Here is a 23,139-nt window from a genome sequence, read left to right as displayed (position 1 = left end):
TGACTTAGTTTAGTAAGACTAGACTTTTTTTTTTTATAATTTAAGTATTTGAATAAAAATGCATAAATGCTAATTTCTGTAGTTTTAGGTTTAAAATTATTTATTTTCATTGTTATTATAATCTGTATATTGTATAGTATTGTTTTTTTTATCTTAACCATTGCAGGCATTGCAGTTCTTAAAAAATCAAGATTTTGTAATTTTTTTTTTTAAATTACTCATGGCCAAAAAAAGATTTCTGATAACCTAGAAGAAAAATTATCCAAAAATCCGAAACTGACTTACATTTTTATTATTTCCTATAAACTAATGCAATAATAATTAAATGTTAAATACAAACTTAAATTACTTAAGTTTAATGTTACATAAGTTGTTAATTTTAATACAATCAAAAGAAACATATGTTAGACATGTGGTGTAATGGTATACAGATTTTTAATGACTATTTGTGAGATCTGCATATATAGGTGGCACATTTTTCTAAATCTTGATCGTTTTTACTGTAGTACTTGTTGAAATTGATACGGTTGGCCAATGAGTGTAAAGCATCCTGATCATCGGTCGAAACTTTAATGAGTTTTTTCAAAAATTTCACCAAATCAATCTAGGGCACAAATAAAAATATAGCGTTTTGGTTAAAACAACTTTGAAGGTACATTACATCATTACAGCACCCTAAGTTCAAAATATTTAAACGTTTTTGATTGTATTATTTATAACATAACAATTTGTGATCACAATAAAAAATTACAACTTTAATTACCCAACTCCTATGATGATGCCTCCTAAATAGTGCTTTTTGCAGTACCTGACATTTTATTTTGGATCAAATGGTGAATATTTTTTTAATAAAATATATATTGTTATATGATAAATAACATAAAATCAAACAATTTTCAAGTCAAAATACTTAAGAGTGCACTTTATCTTTGAGACAAATCATTGAAATATAAATCTTACTACCTTATATGAATTACTGATCTCTTTGATGATGTTTTCATATCTGTCAACTTCTAACAAAAACGCCTCTTTTGTTTCCAAGTCATCTTTTTCTATTTTATTGTTTGTACCGTGCTCTTCAATATATTTTTCTAGGTCTTTACGCCTATTCAGTTCATGCTCAGACTGGCTGTGGAACCTTTCTTGAATGCCTCGGAGTTCCAACACAGACTCGAATAACTGGCGCATTTTCTTTGATAAATCCTATAAATAGAACAGGCATACAGAATATAGGTTAATTTTATTTGTGTATTTAAATAGATTATGCAGCTGGAGGGTGATGAAAAATCCAGAGGTCAAGCTTAATCTTAAAATGTCAATGTTAAATCTGTGTTAGAAATTAAATTAAATTAAATTTGGAAAAAGTATTTACCTAACTAGAATTATGTCAATAAACTTATTCCACACTTTCATAAATTAAGATCGGTAAGAATACTAAGAATTGTTATCTTGCAAGATCTAACTGATCGAACTAGATGTTATATTTAAAATTGATATAATATTGTGCAAGATTTAAATTTTGCATCATATTTTTTATGGGAATTTAAAAAGAGTTAAGCATAAAACTAGATACATTGCTTATAAACGTTTTTAAGTTCAAATTTTTATAACAATAATTGTTGTTAAATCTATTAATGGTATATTAGTTGTTTAAGCAAATATAAACATGTAACATTATAATTAAAAATGTACAGTACATTATTAGTTAAAATGTTTGATATCATCTATTAACCATAACATAAGGACAATTAATACATCTATTTGTATAAACAATTTTATTTTTGTTTAAACAATTTTTGTCAAATCTTTATATTTTTATAGAAGTTATATGAAAACAGAAAAATGTTAAGACATGTAGATGGTTCAGTTTTCTATCTTTCACAGTTTGGATTCGGATAGTGGTCCGCCAGTTGCCGACCGTTGTTATAAAGGATGTCCCGTTAGAAAAAACCCAATTAAAAAACAGTATAATTACTCACAAACATGTTAAATAAATGGATCATCTTGAAGAATAGATGAAAAATATATATTAAAAATGGCCCACACTGTATTATGTATAGTTTAAAGATAAATTATAATGTGAATTAATAAACTAAATTTTTTTTGAAATTGAGTCTTTAACTTCTTAGTTTTTTAAAATAAGTTAAAATAATATAGTATGTAGTCCAAGTATTTTCCAAGCATCTGATGCTTATTGCATGTAAGTAATAAAGTTTCACAAGTTCCAACATGTAATTAACTAAGGTGAGTTTAAATAAAAAAATTTAAAAAAATTGCAACTATACGAATGGATTGGGTAGGACCCTAACACCTGCGTCTCTCTTCGACCTTACACATTGCCACCACAGATAACATAAAGCCTTGAATAATTTGTGCTGCTACTTTGACCTAAGTGGGAGTATATTGAGGTTAATATGATAAGAGTACAATGAATCAGTATTAGACATCCAGCAGACGGTCACCTGAGCAGAGGGTACAAATCTTGTACTGCCTAAATTTTTCACCACTGAACTTTTAAGGATTCTTATAAGTTCACCGACTAACATTTAACTAATTAAGGTTGATGTACTCAAAGGTCAAACAAAATATCAATATTGAGTGTACTAATCTTTCAATTTTTAGAGGTAGGGTTGAGGATCTCTTTGTTGCGTTAATGATATATATATATACAGGGTGATTTTTTTATCAAACAACACTCATTATTTAAAAAAGTATTGACTTTTTTCAAAATTGTAGATTTACACTCTTCTTGAATTGTTTATTTTTTTTATATTTTTCACCCTTATATTTATTAGATAAACCACTATCAACTTTTGATTTTCAAATGGTAACCTATACTTAAAATTTCATAAATTAATAAAGCTATTTTTTTTATTAATTATTAAGTTAAAATTTCGAATTTAGCGCTAGTAGTTTATGAGTTATAGGTATTTAAAGTTTAGATTGGCAGAGTGGAGTGGTTATCCCGCAAAATATTTGTCTACTACTCCGCTTGTCTAAACTTTAAATACTTATAACTCATAAACTACTCATCCTAAATTCGATTTTTATGTATCAACATTTTTAGAAAAATATTCTGCTTTGGAATATGAAATTAAAAAACTATGTTGCCATTCAAAAAAGTAAAAAAACTTAAAAAAATGATAAGGATAAAAAATATAATTTTTTAATAAAAGCGTTGGCTTTTTAACTTGAAACTATGTAACAAAATATTTTGAAAAAAGTCACTACTTTTTTTTAATAATGAGTGTTGTTTGATAAAAGAATCACCCTGTATATGCCAGTATGAAAAATTATTGACTTACATGAGTTTCTTCGGTTTGTACGGATCGTTTGAAGATGTTTTTCAGGAACTGGTTGTGCGCATCAATCACCGTCTCCAGCAATGATGCTTTGTCAATGGCCTCTCGAAAGTGTTCCCATTCGGTTTCTATGACGTCAGACAGAACATAAAACTGTATTTGCCGTACGGTGTGTACCATTTCCGCCACCAGGTTGTTGGTCAACTTCAGGGCATACCGTATTTCTGAAATTGGACAATTGAGCAATCTTCAGTTGGTTTGTTGGGTTAAAATTATAATTTATTTTACTGTGGAAATTATGGTATGGCATTACTCAAAACTAGATGTAGATTCCTCATTAGGCACTATAGGCAGTTGCCCTTTTATAGTTACACGAAAATTATTCTAGTTTTACTCAGGTATTTAACGTGTATATTAGGTCTGGGCCGATATACAAACCGATATTGGCAATGTCGGTTTTATCGGTATAGGTTTTTTTTTAAACCGATATGAAAAAAAAAACAATTTATCATACATAGATTAAATATTTGATTGTATTAAAAATTAAACACTTTAATTGTTATAAAAAGACTTAAACAAGGAATGTTTAATAACTGTAAAAGGGAAAATTATTATTTTTTATGTGATTTGTTTTTTATTACAATTTTTATTTGTTTTATTAAAAAGTTAAAATTATACTTATAGACTATAGTTAAAACTTATAAATGTATAACTTAAATTAATAAGTTATAATTTATTATCAACTAACAAAAAAGTAGTGTTCATTTTAAATTTTTAACTTTGTTATTTATGTACAAGTGTACTCTATTTGTATTAAATATTAATTGTATAATATAATTAAATAATTAATTATTATTTAATATTTAATATTTATTAATTATTTAATTTAATCATTATATAATATAATAATATATAATAATATTGATTATTACAGTATTACTAGTTACTACTTAGTACTTATCGGTAAGTATTATGGGGTATTTTATAATATCGGTTCATGCTTTTGGATAGAAATTCAAAGTTTTGAATACATCGGTTATCGGATTTAAATCTACATAACAAATCGGTTTATTGGTTAAAAGTAATATCGGCCCATCCCTAATTATTATTGACTATTGTATTACTGAAGTCGGGATTAAATTAATTTACTGATATCAACTCGTATGTAAGGACATATTTAAACTAAAATTAATAACAATTATAATGAAAAAAATAAAAATAAAAGTTAAATTTTTGTGTTATTTTTGAAAAATTAGAGCATATTTTGTCAGAATTTAGTGCATATATGCATACATATAATAGTTTTTAAGTGCATTAAATTCATATCCTTGATTATAAATATAGTAAACAACTGTATAGAAAACATTTTTTGATAATACTATATTGAACACGTTGGTGTAGTCCACTCAGAGCCTGTGTCGCCTAAAAATTGAGTTTAGATGTAGTATAGATGAGTAAAAATGTTAAAGTTAGACATCTATTTTGTATGTCTTTTAATTTGTATTATAAAAATGAAGTTTTTTAACATAAAAATATTGTAAATTGTAGTATTTTACCTAATGCTCCAAACAATGGTTATAGTTTTGTTTTATAATTGATAAAAATTATCATTGTAGGTTTTTATTATAATTCAGTGGACATCATTGATATTTTTTCAAAGTAGGCTAAATAACTCAAGTCTAAAAAAATAGTCTAAAAACTCTAATGGATGTCCACTACTATTGTTTATATATTTAATATTTTGAGTAGGTATTTTGAAGGGGGTATATGACTTATTCACTTATTATAGGGACATCAGATTTTTGGTATCTAAAGTCATGAAAAAGATAAATCCACCCCTGCGGTTAAAAACATCAAAGAGATAAAGCCACTTTTAAATATGAGATTATTTTTTTTTTTTCAAATATTAACTATTGTATACTGATTTAAATTATGTATTAAGTTACAACAGCTGTATTAAATCTAATTTTATATAAAATTGCATGTCTATGGCTAGACCTCTAACCCCTTCTCCCACAAAGCTCTCGTGATTAAGTTTCTTAAATAATTGTAATTTACTGTTATACCTGGAACTATGTGGTATGAAGTTTTAATTTGTAGATTCAATTCTCTCCACATTTGTGACAACACGAAATCTATTCTTTTTAGACGCCATAAGAACACAAACATAATTGAATACCTTCCACTTCCGATGAACTCAAAAATCTAAAACAAATATTCTTCTTTAATATTTTAGTTAATATAATAGTTATTTTAAGGTTTGAATTATTTCTAAATTTTAATGATAAGCTTACTGGTCATTAATTTTGTTAAAATGTAGTGATAATAATACTTTTAGCAGAGATACCAGTGTTTGCAGTTATAACAAAATCACAAAATGTTTCAGATTAATTTTTTTAAATATTTATTGCAATTATTATACTAATGTTACAATTTAATTAATTATATTCAAATGATTTTGTTGTATTTAGTCCTCATGTTTTTCATCCACGAGACTTTGCCTTTACATATTACATATGTTAAGACCTAGGAAGAGTTACTAATTTTTTATTTTTGCATTTAAAATGCACCAATAGGTGCAGAGTACAATTTCATAAATATTATGTAAATTAAATGTATAAGATGTAGAGGAAGACGTCACAAATGAAATAATTTTTATTGTAATCAATATGATTTTTTATATAATTTAATGACTCTTGTGCTGCACATATAATATAACATTTTATTTTTTATTTTTTAATGCTGAAAATAAAAAATGTTAATTCAGATTTTAATTTTTTAATTTTAAAACAGCCAAATTGTAAACCTAATTTTTATTGTAAAATCATTTATCAAAGTTAAAAGGTTTATTGTTTATAATTTATTTAACCGTCTAATTTTTTTTTAAGTAACTTCTTGCTAATTTTAAAAGTAATAACTTTAAAAAAAATATTAAGATTTTATTAAATTATTGAAAAAATTCTCATAAAATTAAAAAACATTTATTTTTTTTGTATGAAAAAAGTATTTTTTAAGACTGAATCAACTTTTTACTTCGCAAAAATAATGAATTTCACAAAATTTTAAGAAATAAACTGCATGACTTGACTAAATGTTTTTAATCATTTAAAAAAAAAAAACAGATTGACAAATTGAATATTTTGAATTTATCAAATAAATTTTATATCAGATTTAAAACTTTTTATTCCATATTTCTAAATTCGGGCCTGTTTGCCTACAATTAACTTTTATCAGACTTATCGCCAATATATATGTATTATGTACACTATGTAAAAACAGTTAGTTCAGTATAGAGTGTAGAGATTGTACACATCAACACTTTTCATATTGCTGAACTTAATTTACCTATTTTGTAAGTATTTAATAGGCAATAAAACTTAATAACTGAAATTGAAACCTGGTTATTTAATTATATCTTAGATTCTTATGCCCTTAGCTGCCTTAGCTTTGGTAAATACTAAATATATTTACAAGATTTAGGGGCTAATTGAAGGGTCCAATGCAACAACCAGTCAACTCCATTTTCATTAATTTTTCAGGAGAGAATATAAACTGTTTTAATGAACTAATTAATTTTATAGAATAATATTTTGTTTATACTATTTATTTATAAATTGCTTGTTGTATCATATGAAATATGACAATAACCTTTATGCAAGTTATATTAGGCTTAATAATTATTGTAAGTTAAGGACTACCAGAAGTTGTCCGGTTGGTGCCCAAAATATATCATGTTTTTTGAAAGTTTATAAGTTCATAAATCAATTAAAAATAGGGATTGAAAATTACTAAGTTTATTTAATTAGAATATCCTTGTATAGTATGTAAAGAATGTAAAAAAATGATGAAAAACTTTGTAAATTTTTTTATTAGCATGAAAAATAAAAAGCAGGTAACCACATGTCGCTCTCAGTGGCGGCTCGTCAAGGGAGGTAAGTGAAGCTCAGCCACACCTTAGTATTGTAAAGAAAAAGGAAGGACATATTCTATAATTATTGTTATTTCCAATCAAATTCAAGAATATTAAAATACTCAATAATATATTATAAATTTTAAAATACAAAATCTTTTTGTTATTAATGTTATTATACACTATTATAATGACAAAAAAAATTTATTTTATTGTGTATAATATTATTATGATAGTACGTCATACTTCGTCACTGTTATCAAAAATCACGTCGAAGATATTCGTTGAACGATAGAACGATCTCGACGAAAACCGAAGAGTGCCGAGAGGCTAGTAATATTTTGCCTCAGACGAGTACGTTTATAAAATATATCATGGTAGAGGGGGGAGTCGGAATTTTATTATGAGATGAGGCAGAATGATTTGGGCCTCAGAGTTTGTCAACATTATCCATTAGTCATTTGTCGAAGCGACGTAACTTCCACTAATAGAAATAGGAAGTGGTAGGTTTGTCGTAATGTTGTTTAGTGTAAGTGTATACCTATTACCTACCTATAATACTTTTATCATAAATTAAATATATCGGTTCTTATCTGTCTAGTGTCTAGTGTCTTGTAATTTGTACTACAGTTTAGTAGATTTCTGAGAGTAATTAATAAAAAAATAATTGACAAATTTGCATTACTCAAAGACAGAAGAATAGATTTAATTTATAAAACATAATATAAAATGAATTTTTTTATTGTTTTAGTAAATGAGATTTATGTAATAAGTATTATTATTATTTTTTTTTTTTACTTTATTCTGATATTTCAGATAATATTAAGTATGGTTTATTATTTATATATTTTTAAAGGTTAATATTAAATATTAAATTTAATTATTTTAAAATTTAATTTAAAACTCATTTTTATATAATAACCCCCCCCCCCAAAAAAAAAAAAAAAATAATAATAATAATAATATTTAAAATTGTGTAGTAAATAGCTAAATAGAGATTTAATAAAAATAAAAAAATATAAATATAAATATTTAATATACAATTATCTATGTTTAGTGATATATTGACATTTGTTTTGACGCACTCTACCGATGAATTATTATAACAGAACCTTTAAGATTTTAATTTTTTTGGTGGGAAATTATTTCCCATTGCCCTATGGTGTGTTTACATTTTGAAAATATCTGCCTCACCTATCATATGGTTCACGAGCCGCCACTGGTCGCTCTGCTATACAGCAGTAGGTTACAAGTGGGTTACTGAAATTGGATGGAATTAAATTTGAATCCAATAATATTATAACATTGTATACGAAAAACGATTCTGAGAGGAAACGGTTTATCTCTCTAGAATATATTTTAGATTATTAAAAATTTTCAAATCTTAGATTTAAAAAGAATTTTTTTTATTAATTTCTAGCTTAAAATAATTTGCAAATTTTTGTGATTTCTACGTATGTTGTCAAAATTAAAATTTGAATGCTTGTAAAAAAAAATTGTGATTATGTATTTCTTTTATTTTTCAACTGCTATTGTAACAATATGTTAAGAGCCTTGTATTAAATTTCCAAGCTTTTCTGCCTAACAAATACATTTTTATCGATATTAATTTTAATAAAAAACTAATAATGATTGAAAATTTCAAATACCTATGAACAGTTCAACTTAAGTCGATTTTTTGAAAATTGCATGTTGGATAGAATATACTTATATAAACATTCGGTGAAAATTTCATGTATCTATGGTCATTTGTTTTAAAGTTACATCAAAAACCAAAATCGATTTTGTCAAAAATAATTCGTCCCCTTAATTTTTAGTTTGTTAATTCCGATTATTTAGAAAAATATAAAGAATTTTTTTGATCCCCCAGAGTATCAACTAGATTCACTTTCTGATCGAACGAGGTACTGAAGTCGAAAATCGAAGAACTTTTACTGTCCCAAAACGTGAGGACAGACAAAAAAATAAATAAAAATGTGATATAACAATGAACAAATTTAGATTTTTATAATTCAATTACTTTGAAAAATCTTCAATTGTATTTATTTAGTTAACTAACTGGTCACTCCAGACCACAATATATTATTAGATTGGCACATTTTATCATTACTTATCTTATCCCAGCGTTGAAAAATATATTGAATTTATAATTGTGTTATTTGAAATTCACTTTCGTATTTTTATATAATTATTATTTATTAATCATAGTTTATGATACATACCGTTTCCAACGGACCACCAGTTGAATAATCCAATTGAAATATATCCCATCCACAATCTTCTCCAGATGTGAGTAATAACTTTACATCAAGCGTTTTTAGTATTGTAGGCTTATCATACTGAGCATTGCTCATTCTTATAGCAGTGTCCAAAAAATTTCTAAAGGTATGATGACCAAGTGTACCTGAAGATTTATCTAAATGAGGCCTATTATAGATTAATAAAAATCAGAACCTTAGGAATATTAGAAATTCATATCATTGTAACTCACTGAAGAATTTCTAGTAAGCTCGTAACAAAGTCTCCTTGTCCTAAGAGCATGTAACGTCTAAGTCCCTCAAAGTGTAAAAATAACTGAAACTGTTCTTTTAAAGTATCCAGTACTACAGTAGAAGATTCAGTACAAGCCTTGTTAATCATATCAGAAATGATGCTACCTTGTTCTAACATTGGAAACAAATCTTTATCTAAACAAAATTCAAAGTTCTTAGTTAATAAACTTTAACGTAATAAAATTAAATGTATACCCACCCAAGGCGCATGCCGCAGAGGGTTTAAAAATATAATATTATACAAATTATTTCTTAGATTTACTTACCCCCAGAATTTCTAAGATCCATAAGAGTTTTCCTAGATGGCGTTAAATTAGGTTTACTCTTGCATATTGTATGCAGAAAATTTATATACCTTCCAGTACGAAAAGTTCTATTTACATCTTCTTTTGTAAAAAATGATGGGACCATAGACTCCCTAAAACAAAAATCACATACATAAATAATAATATATATTTAATTAGTTAAGTACATTTATGATCATAACAAAATAAATATTAACCGAATTGTGTATCGATTGTTCCACATATCAAAATTATTAATGTCCGGACATTGACAGATAAAAAACTCTTCATAATTATCTAAAAGTTCCCCATCAACCATCCAATGGCACATAATCATCATTAATGGTCTAGTTGCCTGAAATTGTTTAGATAAGCCTATATATTTTACATAATATCATGGCTATGACAAGTTAACATCACTTACAACTTTAATCATATTTGTAGCCATTTGTTGTAAATAGGGATTTGCACAGTATGCGAATGGAGCAATCACAGATACTAGTTCACCACCACGTTTAGCACCATCAATCATTTTTACTGTGTATGCTAAGTCTTGTAATTGCCCTAGCCAAAGTACAGACCAACACAATAAATTCCCAAGAGAATATTGTCTGGATTTTTCATATGCTTCATTAACCTATATTAAATAAAATAAATATACTTATATAAATGGCATACCTATATCATATATTATATACAAGAGTACAATTTAACAACCTCTTTTTGCAACTTGTTAATACTGTCATAATAAATACATAGTTCTTCGTGCAAACAATGTGCAATTCCTGAAGCTACGGAGCCATTTTTGTTGTCACTGTTGTTTTCAATATACTCTTGCACTATGTTATGTAAATATCCAAGTTCCATTAGCCGATTCACTTTGCTGGTTTGGTAAAAGTCTAACTATAAATTTAAAATACTTTAAGTATAAATAAATGAATACATTTGCAAAAATAAAAATGCATACAGTACATACTTGTGCTGTAACTATAAATTGTTTTTCATTTTGATTGAATTCTATCCAATGGCTATTAACTCCTTGAAAACAATATAAAAGGCTTCGTATTATTTCAATATCAGAAATTGTTTCCATATCTGAAATGTTTTTATAAATAAATATATTACATAATTAACCTTGGAGAAGCACAGTGTAGCTATTATATGCTGTAAATGTTTTATTTTTGTATACACCAATGGATATGGAAATCTGGGGATAAATTCATACTCTATGGTCAATGAAATTTTTCTTTAGCAGGAAATTGTGTTTAACACAAGGTGGATTTATTTAAATCCAGGGTCTTACGAAAACCATTTAAACTTTATACTTGACAGATTTTATCTATGCCTAAAAGTTATACATAGAACAAAATAAATGTCAAATAACAATGAACAGCATAACAGAATATATATATGTAAGAATAATATGTTGTTTGCTTCAATTATCTCAATCTTAAAATTGTTTACAAAACGTTACACACAACCAATCGTTTAGATCATTAGAATACAATAAAAATCTCTTGATTTTTGTCAATAAAAAGTTTATTCCAACACAGAATTTGGGTCTAGTTTTGGAGTGTACATAATAACAGTGTTTGTGTTCAGGCGTCCCTACTAAATCCATGGGATTGTTTTGATCATCAAAAACTGGTATAATGATTTGGTGCAAACAACAACTCTACTGCACATGCTCCCACTAGTTCTGTCATAGTTTGGCTATGTTGGAACAAACTTGGAATATAACACCCTTAACTTAGAAATCCTAAGCAGATACTATAATGGGTACATGGTAACAGTGGTTTTGCCAAAGGATTTGATATTGGGCAGCAATACATAAACATTGTATTACTCCCTATATAAATATTACTTACAGGATTACAGTTTGTGTTGAAGTAATATTGATTAATTAGAACCAGCTAACCGAGACACCTTAATAAAATTAACTGATGAATTACTAATAATTCTAACAAGTAGCAACAACATAATATAAGAGGACGTAACATCCGCACTTGTTGTTTCTGTCTTACAAATCCATAATACATTAAATTCACACTTCATAAGCTTAAAAATTAGAGTGAATTGACTTATGATGAAACTTAATGGTCAGAATATAATTTGTATTTTTTATGATAATTCAGTTTCTAAATGAGATCTGAGCATTTTTAATTAATGCTTATTTATCCACTCAACATTTTTTAAAAATTCAACTATTGTAAGAGACCCATATTCAAATAAATTATAAGTCTATTCACTCTAATTTTAAACTAACAAAGCTACACGTGATCTGCTAAGCGTAAATTTTCTATGTTGCGCTCTTGTAAAACGGAGACAACAAATGTCAATGTAACGTTCTCTTAGGTCGTTTGTGTTGGTAATAAATAGAATAATATGCTACCGTTTTAAAAAGTAAGCCTGTTTCTTATTAATATATACATAATTGTGTAAAATAATCACCTTCTGGTTTGGTTCTCTTATCGTTCTTAGGAGTTGACATTATTCGTTGTAATCCCTTGTTCATTATTAAGTATAGACACTTAGTTACTAATCACTTATTAACAATACGTCAAAACGCACATCCACTCATTAATAAATACCTAAAACTATTTTTTCATAATTACTTGGAATTCGGTAAGTCAGAGATGAAATCAGAAACATAGAAATTTTTTGAAATTATGATTTTAAACGTTATCATCATAATTCATAAGAAAGTTACAAAATTGATAATCTTCAAAACTGGAGTTTTCTTAACAACTGCAGACAAAAAAAACCGCGCCATTTGACCGTTATTATATTGACAACTGATAAGATGTCCGTGATGTAAACTGAATATTGATTATGAAAGAAGTAACGCGCTCATAGATAAAGGAAACATCTCCTTTATCTATGAACATGCTAGCATAAACATAATATTATTTATGTACAATGTATATAATATATTATTTATATATTATAATATGTTTATAAGCCCCAAGTACTAACTATAAACCTGTAATATATGATATCAAATAATATATACCTATTATACAAGGTGTAACAGATAGAACTGATTTTTAGAAGAATAGGTAACTTCTAACGTTACATGCATAATACATTTTTTTATGTTTATTGTTTAGTAATGAAAATAAAATTTTTTTTGGGTAAATTCAAAATAGCCTATTTGCGAATCTGATTATAAGAACAGTTTTGAAGATAAAAAGATTTATCTAAGTCAAGTAGTTTATATTTTAGAATATTTGTTTGGTTAAATAAATTTAAAACGTAAAAACTTTTAAAAAAATATGGTTTTTGAGAACTTGCTGACATGAAAATACTTCTTAAATTATTTACGTATCATATAATATTAAACATTTTTATTATAAATTTAATTAGCATAATTGTTCTTTTATTTTGTCAGGTCTTTCAGTTACACACTTACACCCTGTGTATTCAAACTAAAATAGTTGAGTGTTTAGCCGCTTAGTTTAATAGACCTATTGTTTATATAGTTAAATATATAACTATAACCTATAGTTCAACTGAGTACAAGTGACTCCAAACTATCGACTATCATGGTAAAAGTAAGAAGAATGATCGATTAATAATTTAATTTCAATAGCATTTTACATTTTGTCGTGTATTTGTAGTGTCATGCTACTATTCATACCACGATAGAAATTATATTTCTAATTTCCATCATGATTCATACTTTATTAAATGGTACGAATAGAGCACTAGTACGAGCAGGGTAGATTGTGGATAATATATAATACATAAATATATAACTCTATGGTATGAACTAGTGAGCTACGATAGGTAAATGATAACAGTAAAAACTGATACAGTATAATTGTAGGAATGTTGATAAGATATAAAAGAGTATGCTTCCAATGAACAAAAAAATTTTCTTTTAGCTATCTTTACTTGTTAGTTGTTATCTTCTACAGTCTTTACTGTTACATTACAATTTGTTAATTTCATTTTCATTGATAAATAATTCATTAGTTTTATTATTTCCATTTTAATATTTAATGAACACAGGATATTTGCATTTTTGCTGATGCAGACCTATCCTATTAACAAGTAACAATTATTTGTAAGTAAAAGACAACTATGTTTTTTATGATTACTACATACCTATTGGCTATTACATTATTATAATTTATGTTGATGTTTTAACGTACAATTACCAATTACAACTATAGTATAATAATACACTTACAGTCTATAGTAAAATAATTTATTTTTTTTTGAATTTATTATTTATAATAATGTCTATATCAACAATACTTGTTTTAATTGCATAAATACTTAACCTAATGATTTTATTTTTATTTTTTAGAATTAGCTCATCTACAATGTCACAAAAAAACAAAAATTTGAATAGCAATATTATGTCTGATGATGAATCTCTATCTGACAATGAATATTTAACATCAGTTTTAAGTATGGTAAATGGTTACTGTAAGATAAATTTAGTCGTACCACAAACTACTTTATTTTACTCTAGTGATAGTTTATTGCCGATAAATGCAAAAGTAAATGATATTAAACTTAACAATAATGTCCATCAAAACCGAGTGATTAATACACCTGATAGCTTGACAAATATTTTAAAAAATATTAATCTAAAAGCTAATGAAAATATAGATGATAAAAAATTTGATTCACTTAATAAGACATATGTTGATGAGTTTCAAGTATATTCTAAACAATCTTATTCAGACAACAGCAATCTTTTAGAGAAAACAGAAGAAAATAAAAGTGAACCTAAAGGTAAAAAAAAAAAAAATAAGTTTAGTAAAGTTTCCCTGTCAGATAATCAGACTTTAGTACCTTCTTCTACACATACAGATCAGAATTGCTCAAATGAATATTTTAACCAGTTTGAAAGTGAAGTATTGAGTGATGGACATATAAAGCAAGACGAAGTAAGAAATAGCCGTTTATAAATAATATAATACCTAGTGTTTAAACAAAATTTTAGTTACTGGTCAAGTTTGCCTCCCCTTCACATTTGAAACGCCACTAAACGTTTGCATTTTATTTACAATCGTCCATGTTCATTATTATTATTATTAGTAGGTGGAAATCATGATAGAATTTTTATATTTTTATATTATTTAAATTAATTGCAAACAAATTAGGTAATTATTTTTATGGTGAACTGGTGTGATTCAAACGAGTATTATATTTCCTAAAGACATATTGTTTTTTTGTTTCTTTTTTAGAAAATATAATATTGAATATGTAGCAATGTGTATTAAATCGCTGCTTAGAATATTAGTCCTTATAATTATGTAATGTTATCTCATTTAAGGATTGAGTGGGTGTTTCCAATCTGAGTGACGGAGGCCAACTAGACAATTAGCAAATTTTATTTCATGAATTATTTTTTTAAATAATGCTTGTTTTTATTATTTTTTGATAATTGCATTCTTCATTAAGATGATGTCAGTGCATTATTTGTTTTTTCTCTCTGACCCACATGCAACATAGACAAAACATATTTACACAGAATAATTTTTTGTTATGTTCTTAACTACTGATCTTAGAGTAAAATCACCCATTACAAAAAAGATAAAGAATACTATTTTTGAGGGAATTACATATCAATATTATATTTTATAGTTAATTGATTTTGTATTTGACTTTCAAAATAATCAAAAAATTGTTGTAAATTTAAATGATTGAAATGTTTAAATTGCTTTGAGACAATATTAAGACAAATTGATATATCGTTCCTTCAAAAAGATTTTACCCTAAGATTACTTAAAATTTAAAAATGTAGAAAAAATAATTCTACATAAATGTGTTTTGGCTATGTCACATGTGGGTCAGAGAGAAAAAACAAATAGTGTGCTAGCTTCTTATTAATATCTATTTTATAATTAGTAGATGTTTTAATAACTTAATATATTCTTTAAATAGAACATTCCTATATATTGATTTTAAACCCAATATTCATAATTACTTTAGAAATAAGAAATTTAGATTTACTGTCATCCAAATGATTTTATTATTCCTCATAATGCATATTATATAATCATGTTTGTCTATAGAATAGGTATATTTTAACAGTAATAAAGTATAAATAATTATTTATTTTTAATTTCTAGGAACTTCGAAAAAAACAAACGAAAAATATTATAAATAGTATTAGTAATAATGGCCATCAATTAAGATCTCGAGCATCACACTCACATCAAAATCCTGAAAACGAAATTACAAACAAGAATATGTCGCAATCCCAATGTCCTTTATGCTTTGTGTTGTATCCTACGCCAGATATTGAGGTAAATAATATTTTTTTTTCATTTGTGGTTATTAATTGTGATATCTCAGAAGGTCACACTAGTCTAAAAATATCTTGTTATTTAAAGATTTGTTATCTCTGTTGCAAACAATTAAAGTTTAAAATTTAAACTCTTATCAGATGAAATCGTCTAAGCACTTAATGTATTAATTAACGTTTAGATGACAAAATCAAAATAACTATTTTTATACTTTTTAAAAATAATAGTTAATTATTATTATTATTATTTTGTTTTACAGGCACATGCGTCAGAATGCAGCATCTAAATATCATCATTCTTCATACTATTGTATTTAAGAGATTTGTATTAAACTTATGTTTTTATTTAACAATTTATATTCAATTTTTTACATTCCATTGGTTTATTAGTAAATATATTACTAATTATGTAAATATTTTCTATACACAGTTTATTAAATATTATTTTTGTATACTTTTAACTGAAGATTATAATAATCAATTAAAATTTTTGATTTATCTTTTCATTTATAAAATACTTAAATGTGGTATTAATTATTACTCTTATAGTTACATAAATAAAATGTTTAGTTTTATCTAAATAACAAAGTATCTTCTTTTATTGAATAAAAAAACCTTTTTAGTATTTACATTTACATATAAGTACCTATACTTAATTACTGGAAAAGCTGATGCATCTTTGACGTATAATACTCTATTACTGCTATTGTAATTTTCTTCACATATTTTAAATTGTCATGAAAATGGAACTAATTTTTTGAAACTATTAAGTGTCCAAAAATTTTTGGCCAAGATATTAGGATAGACTCATTGATTAAATATACAGTATATTTAATCAATGATAGACTTAAAATATAGAACTTTTCTGTGTACAATAAGACATTTGGCTATTGTTTACATAATATATATGTGATAGTCAACTAAAATTTACCAGTTTAAAGATAAATACAGTATTCAAAATTTAAGTAAGAGCATGATGATGTAAAAATCATAGTACAAATAAGTGAAATACATTAGTATAAAACGACAACAAAGATTTTTAGTTTTACTGCACCAAAATAATACTTTGCCATGCTAATGATTTTAAAGGTAAGATGGTGTGTTTGTTAATGCAATGTTATAATTTTAAAAATACCAGGTTGTTAGATCAAATAAAAAAAATATATTTTTATTTACACCCATACAATTCCAATGGAAAATTCACTTATTTATTTAACATTTTATACTCAAAAACTGAACTCATCAGTGATGAATATTAAAATGAGAAAAATTTAGTTTATAAAGAAAAATTAAAATATTTAGTTTATGGCAAAATAACATCTTAATAGTTATAAAATTGATTCATCATCATAATAGATATGATATGAATAGATCATGATCTATTACATATTTTGAAGTAAAATAAAGTAATTAAAATTTAATTTTTAATAATGCATTTTGCTAATAAGGACATACTGTTTCGTACTTTCATACCTATTCACATTTTAGGTGACATTATGGTGAAAATTGTGTTACAAATATAAAATAATTCTATTTTGTTAAACTGAGAAAAACTACATCATGGAAATCAGCTGTATGTGCTTAAACTATAGAAATATTTGAGATATATAATAATATATATATGAGTTAAGCTCATAAATGTTAAAACTATACTCAATTTAGAAAGAGGTGCTACTCTGCGACTGTTGTATCCAAATGACAGTATGAGATCTAATTTTTTCTACCATGCAGTTGCCAATAATACTGGTAGTGTGAGGAATATAGTGTGTTTTTGTTGCCAACTAGTTGGGCTCTCTCACTGGACAAAATATTCATAGATTTTGATTACATTAAATTTTTATTTCACAAACACTTTTTTTTTTTGGCATTTATTATTATTATATCAGAACTTCTAAAAACTGGATGTTGTTCTTCTTCTGGAACGTATGATACCTCAAAGTGTTCAAGCAATAAGTTTAAAAACATTTTCCAGGTGTTCTTTTGTTTTTCGGTTTCTCTAAGTTCTTGACATATCAATACAACTGTTTTTGGTGTAGTCAACTCAGTTATTGTTTTCACCAATGCCTCCACTACCTTTAAAAAATAGAATAATGAATTACGGAACTAGCAATAAAAAATCGATTTGAATATTATACTTCTGGATAATAAATACAATCTGCCATTAATAGAAAATCAAAATGTTCAGACTCAAGTGTGGTGCCCCATGTTAATGCAACAGTTTGAGCACAACCTTTTAACCAAGGTGTATTTTCATCAACATTTTGTTTTAACTGCGGTAAGTTTTCTGGCAAATCTGTAAGTTTGACATTTGCCCTAAAAAATGTATATATTTTATACATTAAATTAAAACTACATATTATTTGAAAATAATTAAACTATAAATGAATATTATACAATGTAAAAAAAAAAAAAAATGAAAAAAAATCTCTTAAAATTAATGTAAAAAATATTCTGTAATTGAGTATTAATTATAAATTTCAGAGGATGTTACTATAGACATTTGTTGTTTCTGTTTTACAAGTGCGTTACATGGACAATTTACACTTAACTCTGTTAGTTTAAAAATTAGAGTAAATCGACCTATGGTGAAACTTGTTGGTTGGAATATTATTAATAATATTATAAACTCCCCTAAAATTTCGTAAATTCCCCTAAAAACATTTTGCTACCGTATTACACTCACGTAAACTCCCCTAAAAACCTTTTGCTACTGTATTACACTAATGTAAATTCCCCTTAAAATATTTTAATAGAACCATTTAGCGTAACCCAGAGGACACCACGTGGAGGCGGTTCTATTTATCCTCCAAAAATATTTGTGTTTTGTATTGCATTTATATTATTTTATTCAATTTTATTTTGAAAAATTATTTTTCATTGTCATACTAGATACTATATGTCTAGGTTTATTTAAACTATAATTATTTTTTAATTGAGTAATAGTGTGAAACTGTTTTTATATAATGGAATGTAGTAATGTTTTGTTCTTTATAATTTTTTATTAACTGGTTTAAAAATTGTTGTCGTCTCTTTAATTTATTATTATGGGAGTTATTTGTTTTATGAATACTTTATAATTTTATGTAAATTTCTGTTTGAATATTTTTTAATGTATCTATAAATATAAAAATGTTTGGATGACTGTGATTAAAATTTGCATTAAAATGGGCATGAAATGATTCACATGCATTTGTCGATTTTGTCAATTCAGAAGAAGCTTCTGCCCAGACTTTTGGTGGAAAAGTTGCTTCTTCGTCAATATACGTATTTTTTAAATAATTATAAAATTTATCCAGGCGGTCATCGTTTGGTTTAATGTTATACAAGTCAATACTAAAACAGTTTTCAACATCTTCTGGATTTAAATATATTAATCCAAAACAGTAATGCAGCCACATACTAATTTCTGATTCGTCATTTTTATAATCAGTTGCGAGCCCAAATCTTTGAATTGCGCGCCACCACGCCTGTGATAAATGAAAACGACAACCATCTAATTTAATTTCTGGCCATTGTAACATACACGCATTTCTTAAACCTTTTTCAAAATCGGTTACAATTTTATTTGGTTTGAATTCACCACTATCAACTTCATTACATAATTCATGTATTGTTTGAAAACATTTTTTATAAGTTACTTCTTTTTTATCTTTCAATAAACAAAATATTAAAGGAACATAATGACCGTTTAAATAACCATGAAAAGTTAAAAATTGGTAAAAAAATTGTGCACAAAAATCAAATGTTCCATCAAGATAAATAATTTCAGCTTTACAAAAAGCTTTTAAATTTGATTTACATGAAAAAATTATCAAATTGTCTATTACATTATTTGTTAATACAAAATGTTCGTCTTGGACTGTTTTTATATTAAGTTGTTCTATAGCTTCGTGGACAGAATTCATACTTGTTGGTAAAGAAGGTAAAATATTACGGCGTGCATTGTATGCGTTTCTTTTAGCATATTTTAAATCAGTGATTTCTAATTTATTAGTTGACTGGTCATTTAAACATTGAATTAAAACTTTACTTGGCTTATCATGAGGATTATCGGTGGCTTTTCTTTTTACTGATGTAGACAACTGTTGGCGCTGTATCATTTGTTCACTGCAAGATTCGTGGTTATGATTTTCATTACTTGATGTTATTAAGTTTGAAGGTTCTAATATTTTTATATAAGCTGGACATCTCTTAATACAACAACGCCACTTCTTTTCACCAGTTACAATCAATGTACGTTCAAAATAATATTTAAAAAGTTTATAAACAATTAATGAACGACCACGTTCACTGGTAATAAATTGGATTTCTGACATAACTACTAATTAATAAATAAATGAAAAATATCACACGAAACTAAAACAATGTTAAAAATGTATTATAGAATATAGATCAACTAACGTCTATGGTATGTGACTGACTGAGAAAGGAAAATAGTTAGACCCAGTTATCTTTATTACTATTTATTATTAGTTTTATAAAAGTGCAATCTAGATTCTAGATAATATACTGTATTTTCCCATAAACTCACTCTTATCTATCTAATGTATAAATGTATATAAAATAAAATGTAATACGCCTTTGATGCCGCGGATAGTTTATTTAATTTAAAAAAAAAAAAAATAATAATAATAAATTTGTTATTTAGGGGAGTTTACATAAGTGTAATACAGTAGCAAAATGTTTTTAGGGGAGTTTACATAAGTGTAATACAGTAGCAAAATATTTTTAGGGGAATTTACGTAAGTGTAATACGGTAGCAAAATGTTTCAGGGGAGTTTACATTTGCCCATTTTCTATGTAACACACTTGTAAGATGGAAAATTGGAAACAATAAATGACCATGTAGCATCCTGTTAGTGTAATTTACTCACGGAAATTGTTGAAAAATGTCTTACACATATGTATTTATGTATACAAAAAAATTTCATTGATAGAGTTTCAATATTTATAATCATTAATTTATATTTATATACCAACAGTTTTAGACTGAAATTTCTAATTTTATAGAAAGTTACATTTTACAATTATTAGTCCATGGTTATATAATTGTATTAAAACAGTTTGATATTCACGGATATATTTTTACTGATGGTTTGAATTATTTATTTACCAAACAGAAATAAAAACACTCCTGGATTTAAAACCGCCCTAACACCAAAACATAAACATGGTAAATATAAGAAAATGCATTTACTACAAATACACTACTTTCAAAATAACTTACGATCTTAGATTTACCCGAAACATGCAGCAGCTAGACCGACACATCCTAATCCTGAACCTAACTCAATGATTCTTTTAGATTTGAATGTCTCACTGTTTTTTAAAAACAAAGTTTCTAAATACTTGGCCAATACTAGTGATGCGTCCCATACAACACAATTGACATCACCATACTCCTGTTGGCAAAATTGCAATGTGACATTAACTGATTCCAAATCGAATTCCCTATAATAAGCGTTCGAATCCATTGTTGAACGATGGCTTATTGTTTTGCACTTTTTGCAGTAATGAAAAATTCAATCGTTAAATGTATATAAAAGTTTAAATAATCCAACTCTAACAAGTATTTAGTATACAGTATACACTAAATTAATATCTTTAGATAAATATCTGAGAATTGAGATCCATTATCAGTTATCACTTCTGATAAGGCGATAACCAGAATGCTGTATATTCTATTGCATTTTCATAACTTAAAAGGAGATTTTAATTTTTAATTAACCTACTTATTTATCAGATATAATATTCAAGAATCAAGATGGATTATTATCATCTTTAAATACATAATATAATGAAACATGTTCAAGCATTTTACAACTATTAACTAACAATTTAATAAGATTATTGATATAATATCATTTATAAAAATGATTAGATCCCTAGTTTATTTAAAAATATAAGTTGAGGTAGGTAAACTTGATCACCAATTATTTTATACAGGGTACAGAGAAGTCGGATATGAAATCATTTTTTTTTTTTAATTTTATAATTATATTATATACTTGTTACTTAACATCGAGACATGTCTCAACAACCTTAATATAGCCAACCGTCCAGATTTCGCATGGACAGTTCAGATTGTCTACTGGACGACATAAATTATTAAATATTCAGGTTTTTCCCAAGTCCCTCGATGTATTTATGCGATGTCGACAAGTAAGTATCAACTTTTAGATGATATAATATTTTGTGAATTTTTGGAAACAGATAGAGGACATATTATACTTATAAAGCTGGCAAAAGCAAGAAAAAATACAACTTTTAAAATAGCAAGAAGCCAAGAAATATTATCAGAAATATAGTAATAAACTAATTAAAAAATTAATTATTTATAATCATTACCTAATCATATTATCACAAATTAAGTTTATGACAACTAAAAAGTAAAAAGATTAGGTTTTCAGAAGGTGTCCAGTTTTTGAAATTATAAAAGTTGTCAATCCTACAATGACATAATAAACAAAATCTATCAAAACCAACGAAAATGAAAACCTACTCAAATTAATCAATCCCTCTAAAAGAATAGTAACTTCTAATATTTGCTCATCTACTCGTATATCAAAATCAAACCAAAAAATACTAAACGCACCACCTATTAGATGTTGTACACATTTCTTTTTGTTCAAATTGTATTCATTTCGTTAAATTGAACAATTCCAACTCTTCCGGCATAGTATATACATGGTATGTACACCACTGATGTGCACAAAATATCGACATAAATATTTAAAAATTAAACATAGTCGTGGTTCCGTTGAAAAATACTTAGTTATATAGGTTATAATTACGAAACTATTATTTTATTATTAATATTAGT

General features: G+C 26.1%; 4 protein-coding genes across 6 annotated transcripts; 1 reads left to right on the top strand and 3 right to left on the bottom strand.

Moving 5' to 3' along the window:
* Positions 1-269: 269 nt before the first annotated feature.
* Positions 270-12,761, bottom strand: LOC107168342 (gamma-tubulin complex component 3 homolog). The gene is made up of 12 exons (XM_015517720.2): positions 12,500-12,761; positions 11,025-11,143; positions 10,766-10,951; positions 10,473-10,685; positions 10,267-10,403; positions 10,031-10,182; positions 9,704-9,899; positions 9,435-9,639; positions 5,369-5,507; positions 3,306-3,526; positions 964-1,203; positions 270-604 (listed from the first exon to the last, which is right to left on the bottom strand). The coding sequence occupies exons 1-12, from the start codon at positions 12,561-12,563 to the stop codon at positions 443-445; spliced, it is 2,034 nt and encodes a 677-aa protein (XP_015373206.1). The 5' UTR covers positions 12,564-12,761; the 3' UTR covers positions 270-442.
* A 1,152-nt stretch (positions 12,762-13,913) lies between these two features.
* Positions 13,914-16,904, top strand: LOC107168345 (uncharacterized). 3 transcript variants are annotated; one of them, XM_015517725.2, is made up of 5 exons: positions 13,914-14,117; positions 14,364-14,797; positions 14,876-14,952; positions 16,141-16,317; positions 16,577-16,904. In XM_015517725.2, exons 2-5 carry the CDS (start codon positions 14,380-14,382, stop codon positions 16,601-16,603), a joined length of 699 nt encoding a protein of 232 aa, XP_015373211.1. In that variant the 5' UTR covers positions 13,914-14,117; positions 14,364-14,379; the 3' UTR covers positions 16,604-16,904. The 3 variants fall into 3 exon arrangements, with proteins under 3 accessions (XP_015373211.1, XP_015373210.1, XP_089071839.1); XM_015517724.2 differs by having other exon boundaries at positions 13,915-14,117; positions 14,364-14,952; XM_089215713.1 differs by lacking the exon at positions 13,914-14,117 and having other exon boundaries at positions 14,326-14,952.
* A 1,230-nt stretch (positions 16,905-18,134) lies between these two features.
* Positions 18,135-21,922, bottom strand: LOC107168347 (protein N-lysine methyltransferase METTL21D-like). Its single transcript, XM_015517727.2, has 3 exons — positions 21,558-21,922; positions 18,452-18,629; positions 18,135-18,389 (listed from the first exon to the last, which is right to left on the bottom strand). Exons 1-3 carry the CDS (start codon positions 21,788-21,790, stop codon positions 18,159-18,161), a joined length of 642 nt encoding a protein of 213 aa, XP_015373213.2. The 5' UTR covers positions 21,791-21,922; the 3' UTR covers positions 18,135-18,158.
* Positions 18,636-21,681, bottom strand: LOC149060601 (uncharacterized). The gene is made up of 2 exons (XM_089215712.1): positions 21,544-21,681; positions 18,636-21,467 (listed from the first exon to the last, which is right to left on the bottom strand). The coding sequence occupies exon 2, from the start codon at positions 20,630-20,632 to the stop codon at positions 19,388-19,390; it is 1,245 nt and encodes a 414-aa protein (XP_089071838.1). The 5' UTR covers positions 20,633-21,467; positions 21,544-21,681; the 3' UTR covers positions 18,636-19,387.
* Positions 21,923-23,139: the final 1,217 nt, after the last annotated feature.

Source organism: Diuraphis noxia, unplaced genomic scaffold (genome assembly GCF_037042655.1).
Source record: "Diuraphis noxia isolate RWA-SAM2 unplaced genomic scaffold, SU_Dnox_SAM2 contig0001, whole genome shotgun sequence".
Lineage (NCBI taxonomy): Eukaryota > Metazoa > Arthropoda > Insecta > Hemiptera > Aphididae > Diuraphis > Diuraphis noxia.
The sequence above is the reverse complement of the archived record's forward strand: the minus strand, read 5'-3'. Positions and strand labels throughout refer to the sequence as shown.